This window comes from Nyctereutes procyonoides, unplaced genomic scaffold (genome assembly GCF_905146905.1).
Source record: "Nyctereutes procyonoides isolate TBG_1078 unplaced genomic scaffold, NYPRO_anot_genome, whole genome shotgun sequence".
Lineage (NCBI taxonomy): Eukaryota > Metazoa > Chordata > Mammalia > Carnivora > Canidae > Nyctereutes > Nyctereutes procyonoides.
This window is the reverse complement of record NW_026575140.1, coordinates 36930057-36952827: the sequence shown is the minus strand read 5'-3', so window position 1 is coordinate 36952827 and position 22771 is coordinate 36930057. Positions and strand designations below refer to the sequence as shown.

The 22771-nt window shown below is 36.9% G+C and overlaps 1 protein-coding gene across 1 annotated transcript in view; it reads right to left on the bottom strand.

The window, feature by feature from the left end:
- Nucleotides 1–19407, bottom strand: part of C8A (complement C8 alpha chain) — a 65355-nt gene extending 45948 nt beyond the window's left edge. The window contains exons 1-2 of the mRNA XM_055307002.1: nt 19258–19407; nt 2366–2468 (exon numbers count right to left, since the gene is read on the bottom strand). Of these exons, the coding sequence (XP_055162977.1) occupies nt 2366–2468; nt 19258–19334 (180 nt within the window). The 5' untranslated portion in view covers nt 19335–19407. The remainder of the gene's footprint in view (nt 1–2365; nt 2469–19257) is intronic.
- Between the last annotated feature and the right edge of the window lie 3364 nt (nt 19408–22771).

Genomic DNA, 22771 nt, shown 5'->3' with positions numbered 1-22771 from the left:
GCTGCAGAGAGGTTGGTGCAGATACTCCCTTAGAGACTTCTCCGTGCTGGTGCCTGTGTTGGTATCATTAAGACATAATTTTCTTTTCTAGCTGGTTGATAATGTTTCTTTCCAGAAATGCACATCTTTGGGTGATTTTGAGAGGGAGAAAAAAACATTAATAAGAAGAAACTAGGGTGGTCTTTCACTTAAGTAATTAACAGAATTTAATGATTTTAAGGATTATTTTAAGGACACATATGTTGGGGTGCCTGGGTAGCTCAGCTAGTTAAGCATCTGCCTTTGGCTCAGGTCATGATCCCAGGGTCCTGGGATTCAGCTCCAGGTTAGGTTCTGGCAGGGAGTCTGCTTCTCCCTCTGTACCACACCCCACCCCCACCCCCCGTGTTCTCTTTCTCTCTCCCTCTCTCAAATAAATAAAAGATCTTTCAAAAAAATAGACACATATGTCTTTTTGAGTAGTGAAAGGAGTAATTCAATTCTGATCTAAATAGTAAATCATTCACCTGTGATATCTGTTATCTAAGCTGCAACACAGGACAAATATATCTATATCTATCATCTATCTATCTATCTAGATATAGATATAGATAGAGAGTTTAGAATATATAAGAAGTTAATAATGGCCATGCAAAGAAGTCAAATCCTAGTCCTTGAAAGTTGTAAATGTTACCTTATTTGGAAAAAGGGTCTTTGCAGATATTATTAAGCTTTTTGAAATGAAGAGATTATACTGGATTAGCCAGGTAGGCCCAAATGTCCTCACAGTATCCTTATAAGGGAAAGGCAGAGGGAGATTTAACACAGACATACAAAGTAGACACACAGAAGAGGAGGAGGTGATATGGCTGCAGAGGCAGAGATTGGAGCACAGAGATTGGCCATAAATCAGGGATTGCTGATGGCCACCAGAAGCCAGAAGAGGCAAAGAACAGACTCTCCCCTAGACTCTCCAGAGGGAGCATGGCCCTACCAAACTTCTGGCCTCCAGAACTGTGAAAGAATACATTTCTGTTGTTTTAAGCAACCCAGTTTGTGGCAATTTGTTACAGCAGATTCAGAAAACTAACATAGGATATCAAAGCAAAATGAGATTTGGGAGCTAGATATTTTTGAGCAGTGCAGTCTAGGAATCTTTGGCATATCTCAGAAACAAGAGAGGCAGAATAAATAATTTCAGGCTTAGAAGCTGAATAAACTAGGTCCAAATTGTGTTTCCACCTGTAATGATTTTGAATTCCATGTGATTTTGAACAACTCATCAAGCCTTCACAGAGTAGCCCTATACCTAACTGAGGAGCAGGTCTGGAGGCAGGAGAAAACACTCTGGAGAAGCTCAGGTGAGAAAAGAGCCGGTCTTGATTCAGGCAGTGGAGAAGGGGACATGGCTAGTTAATTATAAAAACAGCTAAGAGTTACTGAACATTCACTATATGCCAAGGTGCCATGAAAAGCACTTTGTATACCTTACTCATTTAACTCTCATAGTAACTCTATGCTATAAGTACTATTACTACTTCCATTTATAGATGAGGAATCTGAGGCATAGAGAGGATAAAATATATGCCCAAAGTAGCACAGCAAATAAGGTGCAAAGCCAGAATCTAAGCTGGAGAATCAGTGCTTAAACACTTAGACTTGATAGTAATGTGCCAATAGACATGCTTTAGGCAGTAGTATACCGATTGAGAGAGGTGGGAGCCTGGAGGCATCCTACCCTGGGCTCATCCAGTAAAGGCATGTGTTGTCTGTAAAGATCTTAAAATATAATTAAACAGAACAGAAGTTATTCTGCCTTTTATTATCACCATGAGCCAGTAACCCCTGAACAAGGTCAGAATACTCCTCTCCGAGTGCTCCCAAAGTTCCCCTTCCCTTGAGATGCCACTGGGGTTAGTGGCCATTTTGGACCATTCAAAACCATTTAGGTGGGCAAGATAGACTCATGTGCATTCATTGGGTGTGCCAGCCTTTTCAGTCTGTAAACGTAGAATCCTTAGGAACATTCTCTGGTTTATCTTGGCTCCCCCATGCGTCATTAGCCCCTGTAGATGATCATCATTGGAGGCTAACAGATTGACCAGGACCCAGAGAGACCATAGAGATCAGTGTGTCCATGTCTGAATGGCCACCTCTCTGCACACAAAACATAATATACATTATCTTTTGCAGCCTCACCCAGTAATGGCTTCTAAACAAAATCAGAAAAAGTTCTACCATCCAGGTATCCATGGCTCCCAAATACCTATTTCTAGACCTGATTTCTTCCCAGATTTCTAAATTTATAGACCTGTTCATCTCCATTTAGGTGCCTAGTACACCATTCAAATATTAAATAATCCAAAACCAGTCACCAAGTTCTTACCTTTTTGTCCTGACATGGAAAGCAATCTGTCCACTCTGACCAGTTGCTCAGTTGGCAGGGAACTGCTGTGATGGGGGCACTCTGAACAGCCCGACTCACTCTCCTATAAAGAGGAAGGACGTCTGCTTCAATTTTTAAAAATTTTATTATGATCATTTTTAGTGGTGTTATAAACTCAAAAACATCTCTTAATATGAATGTATCTTATTAATATGAAAACAGATTAATTTTTCCCCAGCTTTTTTGAGGTATGAATGACAAAAATTGTATATATTTTAGATGTATGATGTTACGGTTTTATATACATTGTGAAATGATTACCACAATCAAGCTAATTGATACATCTATTTCCTCACATATTTATCTCTGTGTGTGTGTGTGTGTGTGTGTGTGTGTGTGTGTGTGTGTGTGCATGTCTGGTGAGAACACTTAAGATCTACTCTCTTAGCTAATGTCAAGTACACAGTACAGTACTATTAACTCTGGTCACCATATTGTACGTTAGATCCCCTGAACTTACCCATCTTATAACTGAACGTTTGTACACTTTGACCAACCAGTTTGTACTTAACAGTCTGTTGTCCCCCTTTTCTTTTTTCTTTGTTCATTTGTTTTGTTTCTTAAATTTTACATATCAATGAAATTATACAGTATTTGTCTTTGTTTGGCTTATTTCACTTAGCATTATATTCTCTGGATCCATCCCTGTTGTTGCAAATGGCAAGATTTCATTCTTTCTTATGGCCAAATACTATTCCATTACATATATATAATATAAATAAAAATTATATATAATTTTTAATGCAATATAAATAAAATATTAAATATCAATAAAATAATATAATATACATTATATATAACTTTATAATTATATATAATGTATATTATATTTATAAATATATAAAATATAATAATATGAATATAAATAAAAATTATGTAGAATTTTATATATAATATACAATTTTTCTATGATTTTATAATGCAATTAAATAAAATAGAAATATAAATAATCAAATATAAATTATATATATTTTATGATATAATATAAATTTTATATAATATATCCTATTTATAGATATATAAAAATATATGTATTATATATAATTATATAAAATATAATTATATGAAACCAACATTCTAATCCATTCATCTATTGATGTACACTTGAGTTGCTTCCATATCTAGGCTACTGTCAATAATGTTGCAATAAACATTGGGGTGTATGTATCTTTTCAAATTAGTGTTTTCATTTTCTTAGAGTAGATCCCCTGTAGTGTAATTACTGGATCATATGATAATTCTATTTTTAATTTTTTGAAAAGCCTCTGGGGGATCCCTGGATGGCTCAGCGGTTTGGCGCCTGCCTTTGGCCCAGGGCGCGGTCCTGGAGTCCCGGGATCAAGTCCCACATCAGGCTCCTTGCATGGAGCCTGCTTCTCCATCTGCCTGTGTCTCTGCCTCTTTCTCCCCCTATGTCTATCATGAATAAATAAATAAAATCTTTTAAAAAAATGAAAAGCTTCCGGACTATTGTGCATATTGGTTGCACCAGCTTGCACTCCCACCAACAGTGTACGAGGGTTCTTTTTCTCTACATCATCACCAACACCTGTTGTTTCTTGTGTTTTTTATTTCAACCATTCTGACAGCTGTGAGGTGAGATCTCATTGTGGCTTTGATTTTAATTTTCCTATTGATTAGTGATGTTCAGCATCTTTTCATGGGTCTGTATGCCTTCTTTGGGAAAATGTCTATTCATATCCTCTTCCACTTTTAATTACATTATTTAGTTTCAGTTTTGAGTTGGTGTTGGGTATGAACCCCTTATCAGATAGATCATTTGCAAATATCTTCTCCCATTTGGTAGATTATCTTTTTCTTTTTTTTTTTAAGATTTTACTTATTCATAAGAGATACAGAAAGAGAAAGAGGCAGAGACACAGGCAGAGGGAGAAGCAGGCTCCATGCAGGGAGCCCGACGTGGGACTCGATCCCGGGTCTCCAGGATCACGCCCTGGGCTTAAGGCTGTGCTAAACCGTTGAGCCACCCCCACTGCTGCCCTCTTTTTCTTTTCTTGATGGCTTTCTTCACTGTGCAAAAGCTTTTTATTTTGGTGTGGTCCTAGAAGTTTAATTTGCTTTTGTTTCTCTTACCAAAGGAGACATATCTAGAAAAATGTTTCTACAGCTGATGTCAAAGAAATTGCTGTGTATTCTTTCTTCTAGGAATTTTATGCTTTTAGGTCTGACATTTAGGTCTTTAATACATTTGAGTTTATTATTGTGTGTGGTATAAGAAAGTATTCCAATTTCATTCTTTCACATGTAGCTGTCCAGTTTTCGTAGCACCAGTTGTTGAAGAAATTGCCTTCTTTCCATTGTATATTCTTGCCTCCTTTGTTGTGGATTAGTGGACCATAAAAGTGTGGGTTTATTTCTGGGCTTTCTATTCTGTTCTGTTGTTGTATGTGTCCATTTTTGTGCTAGTATCATACTGTTTTGATTACTGCAGCTTTGTAGTATATCTTGACATCTGGAATTATGATATCTCCAGCTTTGTTGTTCTTTTTCAAGACTGGTTTGGCTATTTGGGATCTTTTGTGATTCCATGAAAATTTTAGGATTATTTGTTCTAGTTCTGTGAAAAATTCTGTTTGTGTTTTGATAGGGATTACATTAAATCTGTAGGTTGCTTTGGGTAGTATGGACATTTTAATAACACCGCTCTTACGGTATGCAAATGTGATGCTGGAGGATTTATATAAATTATCTGTTTTAATTCTATATCAATCCTATTATGAATCAAATTATCCTAATTTTAGAGACACAAGTACAAAGGAGAACTAACTTTTTGTACATTAATTTTGTATCCTACAGTTTTACTGAATTTATTATTACTTTTAATAGTTTTCTGGTAAAGTCTTTAGGGTTTTCTATGTATAGTATCATGTCATCTACAAACAGTGACAGTTTTACTTCCTTCTTACCAGTTTGGATATGTTTTATTTCTTTTTCTTGTCAGATTACTGTGACTAGGACTTCTAGGACTATGTTAAATAAAAGTGGTGAGAGGGATCCCTGGGTGGCGCAGCGGTTTGGCGCCTGCCTTTGGCCCAGGGCGCGATCCTGGAGACCCGGGATCGAATCCCACATCGGGCTCCCGGTGCATGGAGCCTGCTTCTCCCTCTGCCTGTTTCTCTGCCTCTCTCTCTCTCTCTCTGTGACTATCATAAAATAAATTTAAAAAAAAAAATTAAAAAATAAATAAATAAATAAAAGTGGTGAGAGTGGATATCCTTGTCTTCTTATTCCTGATCTCAGAGAAAAAGCTTTCAGTTTTCACCATTGAGCATGATGTTAGCTGTGGGTTTGTCATATATAGCCTCTATTATATTGAGGTATATTCCCTCTAAACCTACTTTGTTGAGAGTTTTTAATCATTAATGAATTTGAACTTTGTCATATACTTTTTCTACATCTATTGAGATGATTGTGCAATTTTTATCTTTCATTTTGCTAATGTGGTGTATCATGTTGATTGATTTGTGAATATTGAACCATTCTTGCTTCCCTGGAGTAAATACCACTAGAACATGGTGAATGATCCTTTTAATGTGTTGTTGAATGTGGTTTGCTAATATCTTGTTGAGGATTTTCGCATGTGTTCATCAGAGATTTTTGCATCTGTATTTTTCTTTTTTGTGGTGTGTTTGTCTAGTTTTGGTATCAGAGTAATGCTGGCCTTGTACAATGTATTTGGAAGCCTTCCTTCATCTTCTATTTTTTGAAATAGTTTGAGGAAAATAGATATTAGCTCTTTTTTAATTTTTTGGTGGATTCACCTGTGAATCCATCTAGCCCTGGACTTTTGTTTGTTGCGAGTTTTCTGATGACTGGTTCAATTTTATTAGTGACAATCAGATTTTCTATTTTTTCCTGATTTAGTTTTGGAAGATTGTCGATTTCCAGGAAATTTATCCATTTCTGCTGTTTTTCAATTTGTTGACATACACTTTTTTGTAGTAGTCTTTTATAATCCTTTGTATTTCTGTGGTGTCAGTTCTCTTTTTTCACTTCTGATTTTATATATTTTGCTTCTCTCTCTTTTCCTTGGTGAGTGCACCTAAAAGCTTATCAATTTTGTTTATCTTTTTGAAGAATCAGGATAACTGGCAACATTTTTGAAGAGTCAGAGTAACAGAAAGCCTGGTGGTTAAGAACATGAGGTTCAGGGTGAGAGGACTGACTTCAAATTTTGCTACCTGCTGACTTTGAAAACTGGAGCAAGTTACTTAACACCTCTGAGCTACAGCTTTCCCATCTGTAAAACTGTTAAAAATAACATTACCTAATGGAGTTATTGAAAATATGTTAAAATGCTCATGAAGTATTTGTTAAAGTTGGCTTTTGTTACAGGCTGGCTTTTGTTATTAAGTGCTAGGATATTACATGGATTATCTCATCATTTAATCTCCATAATGATTCTAGGAGGTAAATATCATTAGCTCCTTTTGTATATAAGAAAGCTGAGATTCTAAGAGCTAAGTAATCCCAGAAGTCATAGCCTAAGGGGTGACAAAGGTAGAATTTGACCTACTTGGTTTGATGCAGAGCCCATGTTCACTTCCCCATCATGTTGCTGCTTCCTCGTTTTACAACTCAGCCAAAAGAACTGAGAGAGAGCCTTGCTCAGGATAACACAGGTAGAAGGTAGAAACTGGCCTATCTCCAAGGCTGTGTTCTTCTTATTACCCCATGCTGCCTCTGAGAGGTGAGAGAGCTTGTCCAGATCACACATGGTGAGGTGGACAAGCCACAAGCTTGCTTGGCTCCAAGCGTGAGCTCCTCTCCATAGCATCATTGCTGCTATTTCAGTGTTAGAGCCTGGTCAGCCCACTGAACAAAGATTGTACGAAGATTGTCTGTTACCACCAATTTTATCATAACTTCTGAGAACCAGGCAGCCTCTGCTGTGACAAATGGCACGATTATCACCCTAGTATAGGAAAAGGGTGCTTCGAGTCTCATGCTAATTATTCCATGAGCTACTAGTCATGATGAATGGTGACACCCAAGACAAGGAGCTATGGGCAAAGCAATACTCGTCTTTAACACTGGTTTTCAAACTTGGATCCCAGGACTCTTTTACACTACATATTACTGAGTAATCCAAAGAGCCTTTGTCTAAGTGGGCTACATCTATTGATATAACTTTCAAATCAAAACCGAAATATTAACAATATGTATTTTTCTATTTAAAATTGCAATATCAAACTCACTACATGTTACAACATATGCCATAATTTTATTTGGAAACACATTTCTTAAGAAAAATAATTAGTGAAAAGTGTGTCATTGTTTTACATGTTTGCAACTGTCTTTGATGTCTGGGTTAGTAGAATACAGTTAGATTCTCATTTCTGCTTCTTCATTCAATCTATTGCTTTACATTGTTTTTGTTGAGACCTATAAAGAAAATCAGCCTCGTAGACTTATGTAATTGAAATGTTACATAGTTGAGAAGAATTTTAATAGTCTTTTCAGACTGGGTATTCTTCTTTGACACTATACTACAACTTGATAAGTGGTAATTTCTTAAAGATTAGTTGCAATGTTGAATCTGAAAGCATGTCAATGAATATTTTTGCACCCTGTTACACTGAAGTCCATTGATCTATGTGTACTTTGAATGGATCTGGCACTCATACATGACTTTTGTAACACCAGGCATTGGAAAATTTTTTTAGGCATTGGAAATTTGGAAAACAATGGTTCGCTATGTATATCTTAACAGAATTAACACATTTCCCTTTCCAATATAAAAAAGGTCAAATTTATTAATATCATCAGTGATCTCATGAAGCTCAATAGATGTGTTTTCCAAAATTATAATTTTTTTGAAAGCTCAAATCTTGTCATTGGTAACAAATAATGTTATTTGGTTTCCTTGAAGTGATGACTCTCTCTCTGTTCATCTTTGAGACAATGTCTGCCAAATAACTAAGCCTGAATAACCATAGTTTGGCAGCTATTTTGTCAAGTAAAAACAGTGTTCCAGGAAAAAAAGTGGTTGCTTTGACTTACAATTCAATAATTGCTTTTTTTTCAAAACAACTACCATACTTCATTGCGGCAGAAGTTCCTAATGCATTCTCCCTATTTTATCACATGGAATATTTAAATAACTTGTATTCGAAGATTGAAGTGGGTTTTTTTCAAAGATTGAGGTTTAATAGAATTAATGATTTTGACTCTTTCGTGAGGGACTTTTTTTTTTTTAGATTTTATTTATTTATTCATGAGAGACACAGAGAGAGAGAGGCAGAGACATAGGCAGAGAGAGAAGCAGGGTCCATGCAGGGAGCCTGATGTGGGACTCAGGATCATGCCCTGAGCCAAAAGCAGAGACACTCAACTGCTGAGCCATCCAGGCATCCCCATGAGGGACTTCAAAAAAAAAAAAAAAGATTTTATTTATTTATTTATTTATTTGACAGAGAGAGAGAGAGCAGGAGCACAGGGAAAAGGAGATTCCCTGCTGATCTGGGAGCCTGATGTGGGGGCTCAATCCCAGGAACCTGAGGTCATAACCTGAGCCAAAAGCAGATGCTTAACCAACTGAGCCACCTTGATGCCCCAAAGAGAGACTTTCTTAAGTAAAACTTAATTTCTTTCCTATGAGTTTGAGGCCATTGCCTCGATTTGTACCAAGACCACAGTATTTTTATCCACCATAACTTTTGCATCATCAGTGAAAGTATTAACACAGTGAAAAGAACAAATGTCTTAATGTTATTGTGATATTATTTTGAACTCACATACCCTCCCTCTGAAAAGATCTTGAGGACTCCCTGGAGCCTGCAGATCATACTTTGAGAAACTCTGATCTATAAAATGTTACTAGTATGTAATGCCAGTGCTACTATCCCTCCAAAGAAAATTTTTAGTGCTCAGCTCACAATCTTCCTCTCTATTCCAATTCCTTCCATCACCCTGGGAAACTCGGTCATCCCCATAAATGAGCTATCCAACACTTGCCCCTCGGTCACTCCATTTCCTCACCTCCAGGGAACTTTTTCCTCACTTCACTATCTTCTGTGGTCATATCCTTGTCCTTCTCACTCTGAAACAGTTCCTCTTCTAAATCACTAATGCATGAGTTATCTGTGAATAGTTATCTGGGGACTCTTCTCCTGTATTATATGCTCAAGGATTCCCAGTGCCCTTTTATTTGGATGTCTTTGGGGCTTTTACTTTCTTGACACCTAAGCTTTCTATCAATAAGATCTCTTCATGGGCACCTGGGTGGCTCAATGTTTGATTGAACAACTGCCTTTGGCTCAGAGTGTGGTCCTGGAGTCCTGGGATTGAGTTTCACATCAGGCTCCTCACAGGGAGCCTGCTTCTCCCTCTGCCTATATCTCTGCCTCTCTCTGTGTGTTTAAAATCTACCAAAAAAAATCCTCTCTTATTTTCATTTCTCTTTATAACTAGTTTTTTTCCATGATCTATCATTTTAAATCTATAACTATGTCCTAAGTTCCTGGACTCCATTGTTCCCTTAATCATGTCTACCTACAAAACCCAATCCTAAATGAATCCAACTATCTACCTCTTTATCTGGCTAACTCCTAGGCATCTTTCAATGTCATCCTAATCGTCAGTTCTCTAGGGAAGTATTCCCCCCCCATATAATTTAGTCAATCTCTGAACATCTTCTCAACACTTAATTATCACACTTGTAATATTTGTCTAATTTCTGTCTTCACCAGGGACAAAAAAGGAAAAGAGGAGGGAAGGGAAGGGGGAAGGAGGATGGAAGGAAAGAAAGAAAAGAAGAGAAAAAAATGAAACCAATTTATAGGAAATAGAATGACATTGTTTAGAAACTTATTTGAACCTAATTTCCAGTTAGAAGCTAATTAAATAATCCTGGTAGCCAGACTTTCAAATGGCTCAAGATTCTGTCCATATGTCATTTTTCTGATAGATTTTCCAAATAATAAAAGTTTGAAGTATAGGAACATGGAGAAAGACAGGGTTCTAACCATCAAAAAGTGAGTATAAGGCATAAAGTGAAGATTTGGGAACAGAAAATGACTCCAGCATTAGTTTTGTATCTCACTATGAAATTGTCAAGATAATGTCAATGTAAGCCCACAGAGACTGCATTATGATGTCAAAATGGAAGAAAACTGTATTAATGCATGAAAGCAACAGCCTAGACAGAGCAATGCTCTGTTGCTGTAGCTTTAAAAGCTTTGTGACATGATGTCTAGACAGAAGAACACATAGTAATGCTATCACTGAAACAAGAGTACAGAAAGTACACAAGGACCATTCATTAAGTCATTATAGGGCTCCAACCTTTTAACCAATATCAATATGTCCAACATTTTCTCTTATCATTCCAATGAATCTTTTTAAATTTAAATTATGTATTTATTTTATATTTTTTTAATTTAAATACAATTTGCCAACATATAGTATAAACAGCCAGTGCTCATCCCATCAAGTGCCTTCCTCAGTGTCCATTCAATGAATCCTTAATTGTAGTTTATTTTTTGCTTATTATAAAAGTAATACATTCTCTTTAAAGAGAACATAAAGGAAAAAAATACCCCCAATCCTACCACCATTAATATTTTGTTGCATTTTCTTTCATTCCATTTTCATAATATAATTGAGGTCATACTGAGTATTACATTTTACATCCTGATATTCCACTTAATACTGTACCAGAAATGTAAACTATTTATGATGGCTACACATGGTTTCACTTATCTAACATCGAAAAATTAGATTATTGATTCAGTGTTTCCATATTCTAAGTTCTTTCCTGAAGATACATCCTGTAGAATGGAATGGCTAGGTTGAAAGATATAGGTGATTTTAAAGCTTATGACACCTATGGCCAAATAGCTTTCCAGAAGAATTGTATCACGTATCATTTTTTTATTTACTTAGAGAACCATGGATAAACCTATGATCTAGGAAATCTTGGCAAATAGTTTTAAAGCATCTCCAAAAATAAAAAATAAAAAAGTGCATCTCCTAGCTGCTGAGAATCTACTCAAGTAATAACACATTTAATACAGAGCATTAAGAGTCAGGAGTCTTTCATTATAATTTTTAGTTTACATCTACTTTGTTATGACACTGTGAACAAGTTTCTTTACCTATATGGCTTTTAGGCTTTTTTAATCTATAGAATCATCACAAGCCAACCTAGTACCATGGCAGGATTTCTCAAAGTATGCTCTGTGGAGTGCTCAACCTGGGGGTTGGAAAGGAAGAGAAGTTACATGGTCAAATACATTTGGATAAATTGCATACAAGATGCTACTTTTGTACATTTAAAATGCAAATATTGAAGGCTCTGAGAAATCCTGCATTCTAATTTGTACAACTGAGCACTTCCCCATTTTTTAACACATTGTTTCTTTTTTCATATATCTGTAGGAGTGTTACATAGTTGCGGACACATCTTTACGACACAAAGTGGCTTGAAGTCCACCAAACATGCATTGCAATCCAGTTTCTGCCACCTACTGAACTTCAATTTCCTTAAAACTGAAAAACAGGATAATAATAACATGTGAGGCTGCTTTGAATATGGACTAATATCACTTATGTAAAGCCCCAAGCTCAAGCCTGATGTATGTGTCAGTTCCTTCTCCAAAACCTTCTCAACTCCGTATATGAGCATCAAAACTCTCCACCTTCATCAAAAACGTATTGAATGCCTATGCTGTAGAGGGTTGTGGATTTGTGAGATGCTACCCATTTGACTTTTTAAACAGGGTGGCACATGAGGCAAAGGTCCATGAGTTGACCAGGCAACCTGTGAGTCAAATGCTTGACCCTGGCCTGTGGCTACCTCAGCAATTGAGATCAGTAAACAACTAACTGGCTAGAAGGTTAGAAGACCTGACCCTGATTATTGCAAGGGGATCATCTTAATAAGTTGGCTCAGTTTATATTTAAGACTTATTATCACTAATTATATCATCTTAAGGGAGATCCATTCAGTTATTACATGGAAATTACATCATGAAACTGAACTATTTTAAATTGACTTTGAAATTTGGCTGAGTCTCCGGTGACCTCCATGTTGCTAAATCCAGTGGAAAGTTTTCTGACTTGATCTTACTTCTTTCTTTTAGCCATTGTTCCCTTCTTGAAATCGGCCTATCTTGGACAACTTCAGCACCACACTTCCTAGTTCCCTCCCTACCTCTGTGGCCAGTTCTTTTTGAATTCTCCAAAACCTGGAATGCCTCATGGAGTAGTACAGCCTTTCTTTTCTCTTTCTGCTTCTCTCCGGCTTAGAAAGGTGAGATCCATTTCCTGGGCTTCCTGTGACTCAATGCTAATGCCTCCTAAATTTAGATCTTCAACCTAGACCACTCATCTGAAATCCTATTTTCTTATCCAACTGCTCCATTTTAGATCTCCACTAGGTTGGTACTTCTGAGGCATGGCAAGCTTAATGGCTCCAAATCTCAACTCTTAATTTTCTTCTGGGTAGTTTCTTTCTCAGTTTTACCCACATCCAAAAGTGGAACCACTGTAACACGTAGTTGGTCAAGCCAGATAACTGGCAGTGGTCTTTAATTCATTCCTTCCCCTCAACCCCACATCCAGTCCTTTGGAAATTTCTGTCATTTTACTTTCAAGAAAATTCTCAAATACCTTCCCTTCTGCCTACCTCTACTGCCAAAATTCTGATTTAATGCATCATAATCTCTCCCCCACATCACTGCTACGGCCTCCTGTGGGCCAAGACTTCCACTTCAGCTTCCTTCAATCCCGTCTCTGCACAACCACTAGAATGATTTTTTTTTATTACAAATCAGATAATCCCTTTTCCTCCCTTTATGAAACCCTACAGTGGTTTTTTGACTGGTTGGTTGGTTGGTTTTTAATACACATAAACTAAAGTACAAATTCCTCATCATGATGCCAAGGTCCTCTATGATCTGGTCTCTGCCCACCTTTTTGACATCCTCTCAGGGCACATCCCCTACTCTCATGCTGTTACCATCATTCAGTGCCATGAGCACAATGGGCCATTTCCCACTGGAGGGTCTTAGCACATGCCAATCTCTCCTGTTCTTCACATGGCTTCTCCTTACAATCTGACATATATCAGCTTAAATGCCAACTCTAGAGAAACCCCACCAGCCAGCCTGTCTTTAGAGTGCTCTAATATCCTCTATTAAAAAGCTCTATTTGTTTCCTTCATGGTCCTTATCACAGCTTTACTGTAACATGTAAACAACATATAAACTAAACATATAAACAAAATGTTACAGTAAATGTTTTGTTTATATGTTTATCGACTCTATCACTAAACTGTAAATTCCCTGAGGGTAGGAATATTACCTGTTTAGTTGACTACCTAGCACCTAACATACCTGGAGTATGTACTGAATAAATTAATGAAATGAACAAATGAAAAGTATTTATTGTGTGCTGTGTACACACAGAATTCCACACAGAACATCTAGTTCTAGGCATGCTCCAGGCTTTCTTGCAGTACATGTGTAATTCTGTTTCCTCTACATAATCACACCTTGTCCATCTGGCTGAAACTTCCCAGTTAAGCCTCTCTTCCTCTACGTAGATTTCTTTGACCTGCCCACCCTATGTTAACATTATGCCATATACATAACTCCTCTCATACCTTATCTCCATCCCTACACTGCTCGTTCTATGAGGCAGGGATCACAACTATATTGTTCACATTGAAGACTAGTGCTAAAGGTAGTACTTTGCATATAGTAGGAACTCAGTACAAATGTTGGGTATAAATATATTATCTCATTCACTCTTACATTATTTCATTTAAATTTTATAAGAACGCTGTGGGGCGGGAATTATTACACCCATTTTGTAGGTAAGTAAAGCAGATTCATGGGGAGATGAAATAAGCTTGCTTAAAGTTATATAGATAGTAAAATGGCAAAGCAAGGATTTAAATGAAGGCTGTTTGACACTACAATGTTTGCATTGTGTTAGCATTCCAAGATATGCTATGAAAGATTTCTGACTAAAGGGAAAGAGAGTAATAAAAATAATATTCTAGAAGCTTATCAAGTGCCAAGTTTTGTGCTAAGTACTTTATATGAACTCCCCTAACTCCTGAGAAGCACTCATTGAATTATTTATCTCTGTTTTATAGATGAGAGAGTTGAGTCTTAGAGTTTTACTTGCCCAAATTCTGGAGCCACTATGTGGTGAAGCCCATACCCAGTGCCCCTTGAAGTATAGCTAACGATTAGCCACCCTGAACCAAAGTTCCCACCTTCACAAGACTCACTTCTGAGTCACATCTACTATTCCAGCTGTTCATATTAGTTAAAAATTCACGTAGGTTGAGTACATACTGATTTCTAGTTATCTGGACAACCTTAGAAAATAGTCACATACGGGATCCCTGGGTGGCGCAGCGGTTTAGTGCCTGCCTTTGGCCCAGGGCGTGATCCTGGAGACCCGGGATCGAATCCCACGTCGGGCTCCCGGTGCATGGAGCCTGCTTCTCCCTCTGCCTATGTCTCTGCCTCTCTTTCTCTCTCACTGTGTGCCTATCATAAATAAATAAAATATAAAATAAAATAAAATAAAATAAAATAAAATAAAAAAGAAAATAGTCACATAGCCCTGGCCCACGGTACTTTGGTAAACACACTCTGATGCTTATGAAATAAATACAATAAAGAGAGGGATCATGACTTAAACTTCCCAGGATCCATTGCCTTTGTGGCCTATTTAACAAAAACAGTGGTCATCCTCCATGTTTGAGGTCCTTACTCATGTTTCCATCAGCTCCTCTAAGGAATTTTGTTCGTTCTCCATCAGTGGAAATTTTTGGTTGAAAATGTCATATTTTCAAAATGTGTGCTTAGTTAAAAAAAATAAAACTTTTTTTTTTTTTTCTGGTGGGTGAGGGTAGCAGGACTGGTGGAGATAATAACACTTATCCAGCAATTAGAAGACCTGACTGTTTCACTAGGTGGTTGAGTTATTTAGAACCTGTCAAACTGCTTTGTTTCTTCCCTGGTCTTCAGTCAGAGGGTAATAATTACAATAATCTTAGAGGAACATAATGAGGATTAACTGGCCAGTATTCTTAAAATGACTGGCAGAGAGGTCTGGTTGTTACATAATATGCCCCTTCTCTCCCTGGGGCTCAAGTTCTTTATCTGCCACATGAGTGGATTAAACCAGATGTCATCTGAGTCAGTCCTAATTCTAAAGATCTGTGATATAGAAATGATGGGAGCATTAGACAAGAACTTTAGAAGAGTTAATGCACATATATTCCAGTATGTAAGGAGAATGATGAACGTGATGATAAGTGAAAGATGTAAAAGAAGACCAAATGAAATTTTTGAAACTGAAAATCATCACAACAGAAATGAAAAATTCATTGAATGGGTTAACAGGTTAAATACTACAGAAGAAAAGATAAGCAAATTTGAAGATAAAGTTCTAGAAGTTATGAAAAATAAAACAAAAAGATTTAAAAATGCTGCCAACAACAACAAAAAAGAGCAGAGTCTCAGTGGCCTGTGGGATATTGAGCAGTCTAACCAGTCTGCAATTGGACTATCAGAAGGAAAAGAGAGACAATGGGGCAGAGAACATATTTGAATTAATAGTATCAAAACTTTTTTTCTTCAAATTTGGTGAGAAATATAAACCTATGGAACCATATCAAGGTGCATCAAAATCAAATTGCTGACAATCAATAATAAAGAGAAAATTGTAAAAGTAGTCATTTTTTAAAAAATGACACTACACAAAAAAAGAAAGCAGATTTTTCCTCAGAGACTATGCAAGCCAAAGATAATGGAATGACATCCTTAAAGTGATGCGGCAAGAAAATAAAACAATTCACTTAGAATTTTATATTCAACAAAGATATCCTTCAAAATAAGGTGAAATGAAGACTTTTTCAGACCACTGAAAATGGAGAATTCATTACCAAAAGTCATTCTGCACTGCAAGAAATATCAAAGAAAGTTATTCAGTGAAAATAAAAATGATATCAGGAGTGGTACGATATTATTTGAAGGTAGGCCGTGATAAATTAATGATATATATGTAAATCTTAGAACAACAGCAAAAAAAAGCAGAATAGCTAATAAATCATTAGGAATTAGAAAAAACATTAAGTCTAAAAGATAAAAAACAGAAATAAAGAACAAATGGGACAAGTAGAAAATAAAAAGATGATAAACAAATGCAAAGCTATCAGTAATTACATTTTATATATGTGGTATAAATACTATGATTAAAAGACAGAGATTGTTAGACTAGATACTAAAGCAAAATTCATCTATGTGCTATCTACATGCTTTGAAGCATACTTTGAAGTACAAAGAGTCAGATAAGTTAAAATAAAATATTGGAAAAACTCATCATGCAAAAAATTATCATAAGAAAGTATAGCTATATTAATAATAGACTGCAGAACAAAATTGCTATGGATAATGGAAGACTTTCATAATGATTAGGGGGCAAATCATCAAGAAGGTATAAGAATTCGGGATCCCTGGGTGGCGCAGCGGTTTGGCGCCTGCCTTTAGCCCAGAGCGCGATCCTGGAGACCCGGGATCGAATCCCACGTCGGGCTCCCGGTGCATGGAGCCTGCTTCTCCCTCTGCCTGTGTCTCTGCCTCTCTCTCTCTCTCTCTCTGTGTGTGACTATCATAAATAAATAAAAAAATTAAAAAAAGAAGGTATAAGAATTCTAAATATAGATAGATAGATAGATAGATAGATAGATGATATAACACAGTTTTAAAACATGTGAAGCAAAAACTAAAGGAACTGAAAGGAGAAATAAATCCACAAATGTAGCTGGAGCCTGCAACATCACTCCCTCAGTAATAAATAGAACAAGTAGACACAAACTTGAGCAACATTACCAACCAGCTTAATTTAACGACTTAGCACTACACCCAACAACCATAAATACAAACTTTTGAGTGCACATGATATATTGACTAAGAGATCATACTCTTTATCATAAATGAAGAACTGAAATTTGTTTAAACTTTTTAAACACACACGTGCCAAAATGTATTATTTATATAAAATATGTAATGGGGATCCATTGGTATTTGAGACTGGATATTACAACTGATTTTCATCACCATTATTTTAAAATGTTTTTCTCAATCTCATTTTTCTATTAAGAGTTTATAATAAGCAAATGGCAAAGAAGAGCTTATAAAAATAAAAATGTACCTCAAAATTTAAAAAAATTTAAAAATTAAAGTGTACCATTTAAAACGTAAATGTATATCATTTGTTTTTTTCACTCTTACGTTTCATGTAAGATTTTATTTGGGACAAAAAGAGTGCCACTGTTAAATTTTGTAAATGTTTGAAATCACTGACCAATCTTGATGATCCCTGCCAATTAGGCACATTATACATCTGTTCTAATTTTTGTCAATCATCAGAGAGAATGGAAAGACCAAAATATGACAATAATAATCACACAAAACCGCTGGCAGTAGCTTCCACTGAATGCTTACTCAGTACCAGGCATTGTCCTAAGTACTCTCATCCATTTGTTTCTCTCAATTTCCTCCCATTTTACAGCTCAGAACACTTACATAACTTGCCTGAGATCAAACCAATAGAAAATACCAGGGCCATAACTTGAACCTAGTAAAATTATTTCACCATATAGTCTTCCATTTTGAAAACCAGGGTCAGATATACTGGCATTAGATACAAAGACCCCATGATTTCTTATTTCAGCACTTTGTGAAGTATTTAATTGGTTCTCTTTTGCCTTGACTTCAAATTTGCCTCTTCACTGGTCTGTCTTATTTGATAAGTTCATCAAACATCAAGACTCTTTGTTCATTTTCAAAAAGGATTACAATGATAAGCTTTTATAATTAAGAATATCTCAGCAGAGATTTCCTTTACCACCATTCTCTCGCCTTTATCTTCTAATTATTAGAGGTGAATTTTCTGATTTTTCAAAAGCGTATTGGCTTTAAATACAAGTTACAAATTAACTGCTTGTAAAAATGCCTTTCCCCCTTCTGAACTGTTATGTAAAGGAAATCTGTCTTGCTTTAGCATTTAAAAGCAATAATGATTCAAAATTAAATCACTCAACAAGAACTTGAATAAACTTAAAATCTTCAGTGTTTGGGAGATAAGGACTGCTTTTACACTACCCCAAAGCTAAAATTAAGGCCTGTTTAAGCACCACAAAATACTTGATGTAAAACCTGAAGCCAGGTTGAACAATTCAAGGAAATGAAATTGGTATAATTGCAATGTACATATGAAAATATCACTTCCATTTATTACCCTACAGCAAAAGGTAAACATTTTAAGAATGAAATGACCCAGCATCTCTATAGTCTCTTGCCTTTCCCAAGATGATGTTATTAACATTACCTAATTGTATCCTCCTTCAAGCTCTCTGAGATGGGAATTTGCAAGATTCACAAACAGATAAGTAGAGGTTAGCTACCCAGCATTACTCAAGAGAATTATTATTTATTAGGCTGAGTATACTTTATATTCTAGGACCTTATTTCATATTCATTAACTCTAACAAATGAGGCATTATTATTCTTGTTTCCAGATAGGGAACTTGAAGCTCAAAGTGATTAAGTGGCCTACTCCAGATTACCCAACTCTTGAGTATTAGATCTGTGATTTGTATACAGGTCCATCTGACTCCAAGAGCATGCTTTTTTCACTGTCCTGCACTCCTTCAGTGGATTGGTAATGACATGAGAAGGTCACATTCCATCCTAAAGTAGCCTGTTGCAAACACGAAAGTGCCTTATCTCCCCACTAGGTGATCCCTATGTGCAAATTTTGCAGATTTATGGCCAACTCACCGGTTCACCTTCTCCTGAATGGTTACCCCAGGCTGACAAATCATCAAAGATAAGATGAAAAAGGCAGCAGCAAACATGTCACCTACCCTATATTATTTAGAATGAATAAAATTATTCAGAGAGTTGGAGTTAAAGATGTCTTCAGGCTGGGACCTGTAAGATGAATTTAATGTTTGGAACTAACAGAACTCACTCAATTCTCATTGAGATGTGGTTAATTAGTGACTACGGTATTGATTAGCCAAACACCCTAAAATCTCAGACACCAAAAGCCTCTGTCCCTCAGACCTTTTGAAAAGTAATATCCATATGGTTGAGGAAAGGAGGATTTTTAGCCAATACCAGTCTAGCAAAGAGTTCTTATTTTCAAGATGAGGCAAAGCCAAATCAACTGACAGTTGCTGAATTCATTCAGTCTTTCTGAGTGGTTCTTGGAACTTCTGAAGTCAGATCAATTTGTTTTGCAGGACTGAGACCAGGCTAATACTGGTGTGTGAGCTCAGTCCTAAAAAGCTGCCCAAATGTAAGAAATGCTAATAGTTACATAAAGGTTCTACAATGTATTGCCAAACATCTGGAGCCTGAGAGCTATGGTAAATGAATGGACTTTCTGCTTCTCATCCAGACATTAGATATCATTAAGACCCAGCATATTTGTGTCTTGAGGGGACCAGATGTCTTCCATAGACATCTCCAAAAGCATTCTCTAGAATTATAGTGACAGCCACACATCTGCACTGATGATGTTATACCTACATCCATTCTCTTTCTCTTTGAGACATATTCATAAATTAATTAAATAACTAGAGATGGAGAGACAGGGATAACTGAACGTGTGGCAGGCATGTCGTATGTCTTATTTTACTGAACCCTCATGAGTCAATGAGATAGAAATGATTAATTTCATTTTGCAGGAAAAGGAATGGAGGTTCAGAGGAGTTAAGTAACTTGCCCAAAGGATGTACAGCCATCTTAATATCTTTGGGAGTATTTATGAGTATCTTACGAGTGTATTTAGATCCTCTTATTAGCAGGATTGGCCAGGAGAATCATTATTTATCTCAAATGAAGTTATGAAAAATTCTAACGAAGAACTTGTATGCTTAAAAAAATGTGTGTCTGGGACGCCTGGGTGGCTCAGGGCGTGATCCCGGGGTCCTGGGATCGGGTCCCACATCAGGCTCCCTGCATGAAGCCTGCCTCTCCCTTTGCCTATGTCTCTGCCTCTCTCTCTCTGTGTCTCTCATGAATGAGTAAGTGAATGAATGAATGAATGAATGAATGAATAAATAGATCTTTAAAAGAAAGAGAGAGAAAAAAAATGTGTGTCTGATTTAAATGTGGAGATTTTAATAAGGCACCCAGTTGTTACTGCCTCTATTTTTTCAGACATTTAGGTAAACATTTGACAGAAGTAGAGACTATTCTGGTCCTAAAAAGCCCCTAAAGACCCTGATTTCTATGTCTCTCTCCCCCTATAACAGTGGTCTCAACTAGGAGCAATTTTTCCCTTCAGAGGATATTTGGCAATATCCAGAGATATTTTTGGTTGTCACAACTTTGGAGGTTGTGCTACTGGCATCCAGTGGGTGCTAAACATCCTACAAAACACAGGACAGTACTCCTTGTCCCCAAGAAAGAATTATCTGGCCCCAAATGTCAATAACGCCAAGGCTGGAAAACACTGCCCCACAAAAAAGCTGGTCTGCCCTCCCCTGATGTCTGGGATTCTGAGGAATTATTTTTTTTCTTTTAACATATGGATAATATCATCTTCCTTCCCAGACTAGCTGCTTCTTGAGATTTCCCTGATGCTTTTTCTCCTCACCTAAGTCTTCAGTGGCCTTCAGGACTCCTCCTGAACCTCTATTCACCTCTCTCACCCTCCACGCCCCTACATGGGCCCTTACATTCTCTCATATTTCCTCTGTAATGTTTTCCCTCCAAAGCTTCTCTCCTTCATTCTTGCCCTTTGATCCATTTCAGGGCCTGTGCTCTTCCCGAAGCTATCATGACAGACTACTAGTGGGCCTCTGTTTCTCCCGCCCGTGCATTACAGCTGGACTCAGGATCAACAAAACAGCTTCTGACAATGTAAGTCTCCTGCTCAGAAACCTTCAGTGGCTTCCTCATTGTCTATAAAACTGGAAGTCCAAATTCCGTCATAAATGGGTCCAAAGCCATCTTTGCAATCTTCGTCAACTACCACCATCAAATTATCCACGACATTATAAATTAGATTCTCCTGACCTTCCTCACACTTTCTCACTGCTGTGACTTCACCCCTGCTGGACCTTTACCTGGACTACCTTTATCTGTCATCTTCTACCCTTCTGCCAAGTATCTTCTCAAATAGCAAGTCCATCATGGATCCTTGGCTGACAGTCCCATCTGGAAGATACCTCCATGTTACCTTTGAACCTTACAAATACATACCACAGCACTTTTCAGTTTTGATTTACACTATGTTTTTCTAGGGATGTGGGGTACACCTCAGTAATGAAAGTTTCTTTAGAGTAAATCCTGTATCTGATTCTTCTCTATAGTCACCCATAGCATTTAACACGAATCTTTAATAAATATTATTTGATTGAATGAATTTGTAAGTGAATCAACTAAAGATAGTTTACTATTCCTAATACTTTCAGGTATGTTTTCTCATTTAATCCTCAAAACAACCTTGTAAGATAAATATTATCCTGGAAGAGAGACAGTGATTAAGAGGGAAAATGGAAACAAGGTATATAGAGCACCAAGCTTTGTACCTGCTACTTTACATGTTTTTTTTTAATAATCTTTTTCAATCTATTTAATCTTCACAGTGATCTTGCAAGGCCAGTAGTCCTCATGCTATTTTGAAGATGGAGGATGTTGAGTTTCAGCCTGTAGTCACACAGCGGCTGAGTCTCAGAGTCGTGGATTGATAATCTGTACAACTTGAAAATCTGACACCTTTTCTGATCTGGCCACACAACTACCAAGTGGCATATCAGGACAGGGCCTGAGTCTTCTAGCCACAGGTTCCTTTCTCTATTATGTCTTAGCTCTGAGAATGAGTATCATTTCCTGGGGACAAAGAAAGCAAACTAGAGTGAATGGAGAGGTAATCACAGAATAGAAGCAAGAGAAAAGCTAAGTCAGATGGGACCATGTCATGCCTCTATGACTCTGTGTGTTTGTGTGTGTGTGTGTGTATGTGTGTGTGTTGGACAGGGCATTCATTCATCTGCTCTCAGCCAAAATGTTCAAAGATGAATGGGAAACACCAAAATATAGTTAGGTTTGCATATGTGGATTTCATCTTAATTGCAGTGTTCTGTTATCAAAGATAGATTGTTATAAAATACCAGGTAGAAGAGAGACAACAAGATGGCAATTCATTTTGAAGACGCATTGCTTGTCTGGGGGAAACACTTTGCACTATCTAAATCAGCCTGTGAGTCATGGCCTCAGAGTGGCACATGTCCTGTGATGCCCCAGACTGCCACCTCAGGGTGACATCTAGGTCAGTGCT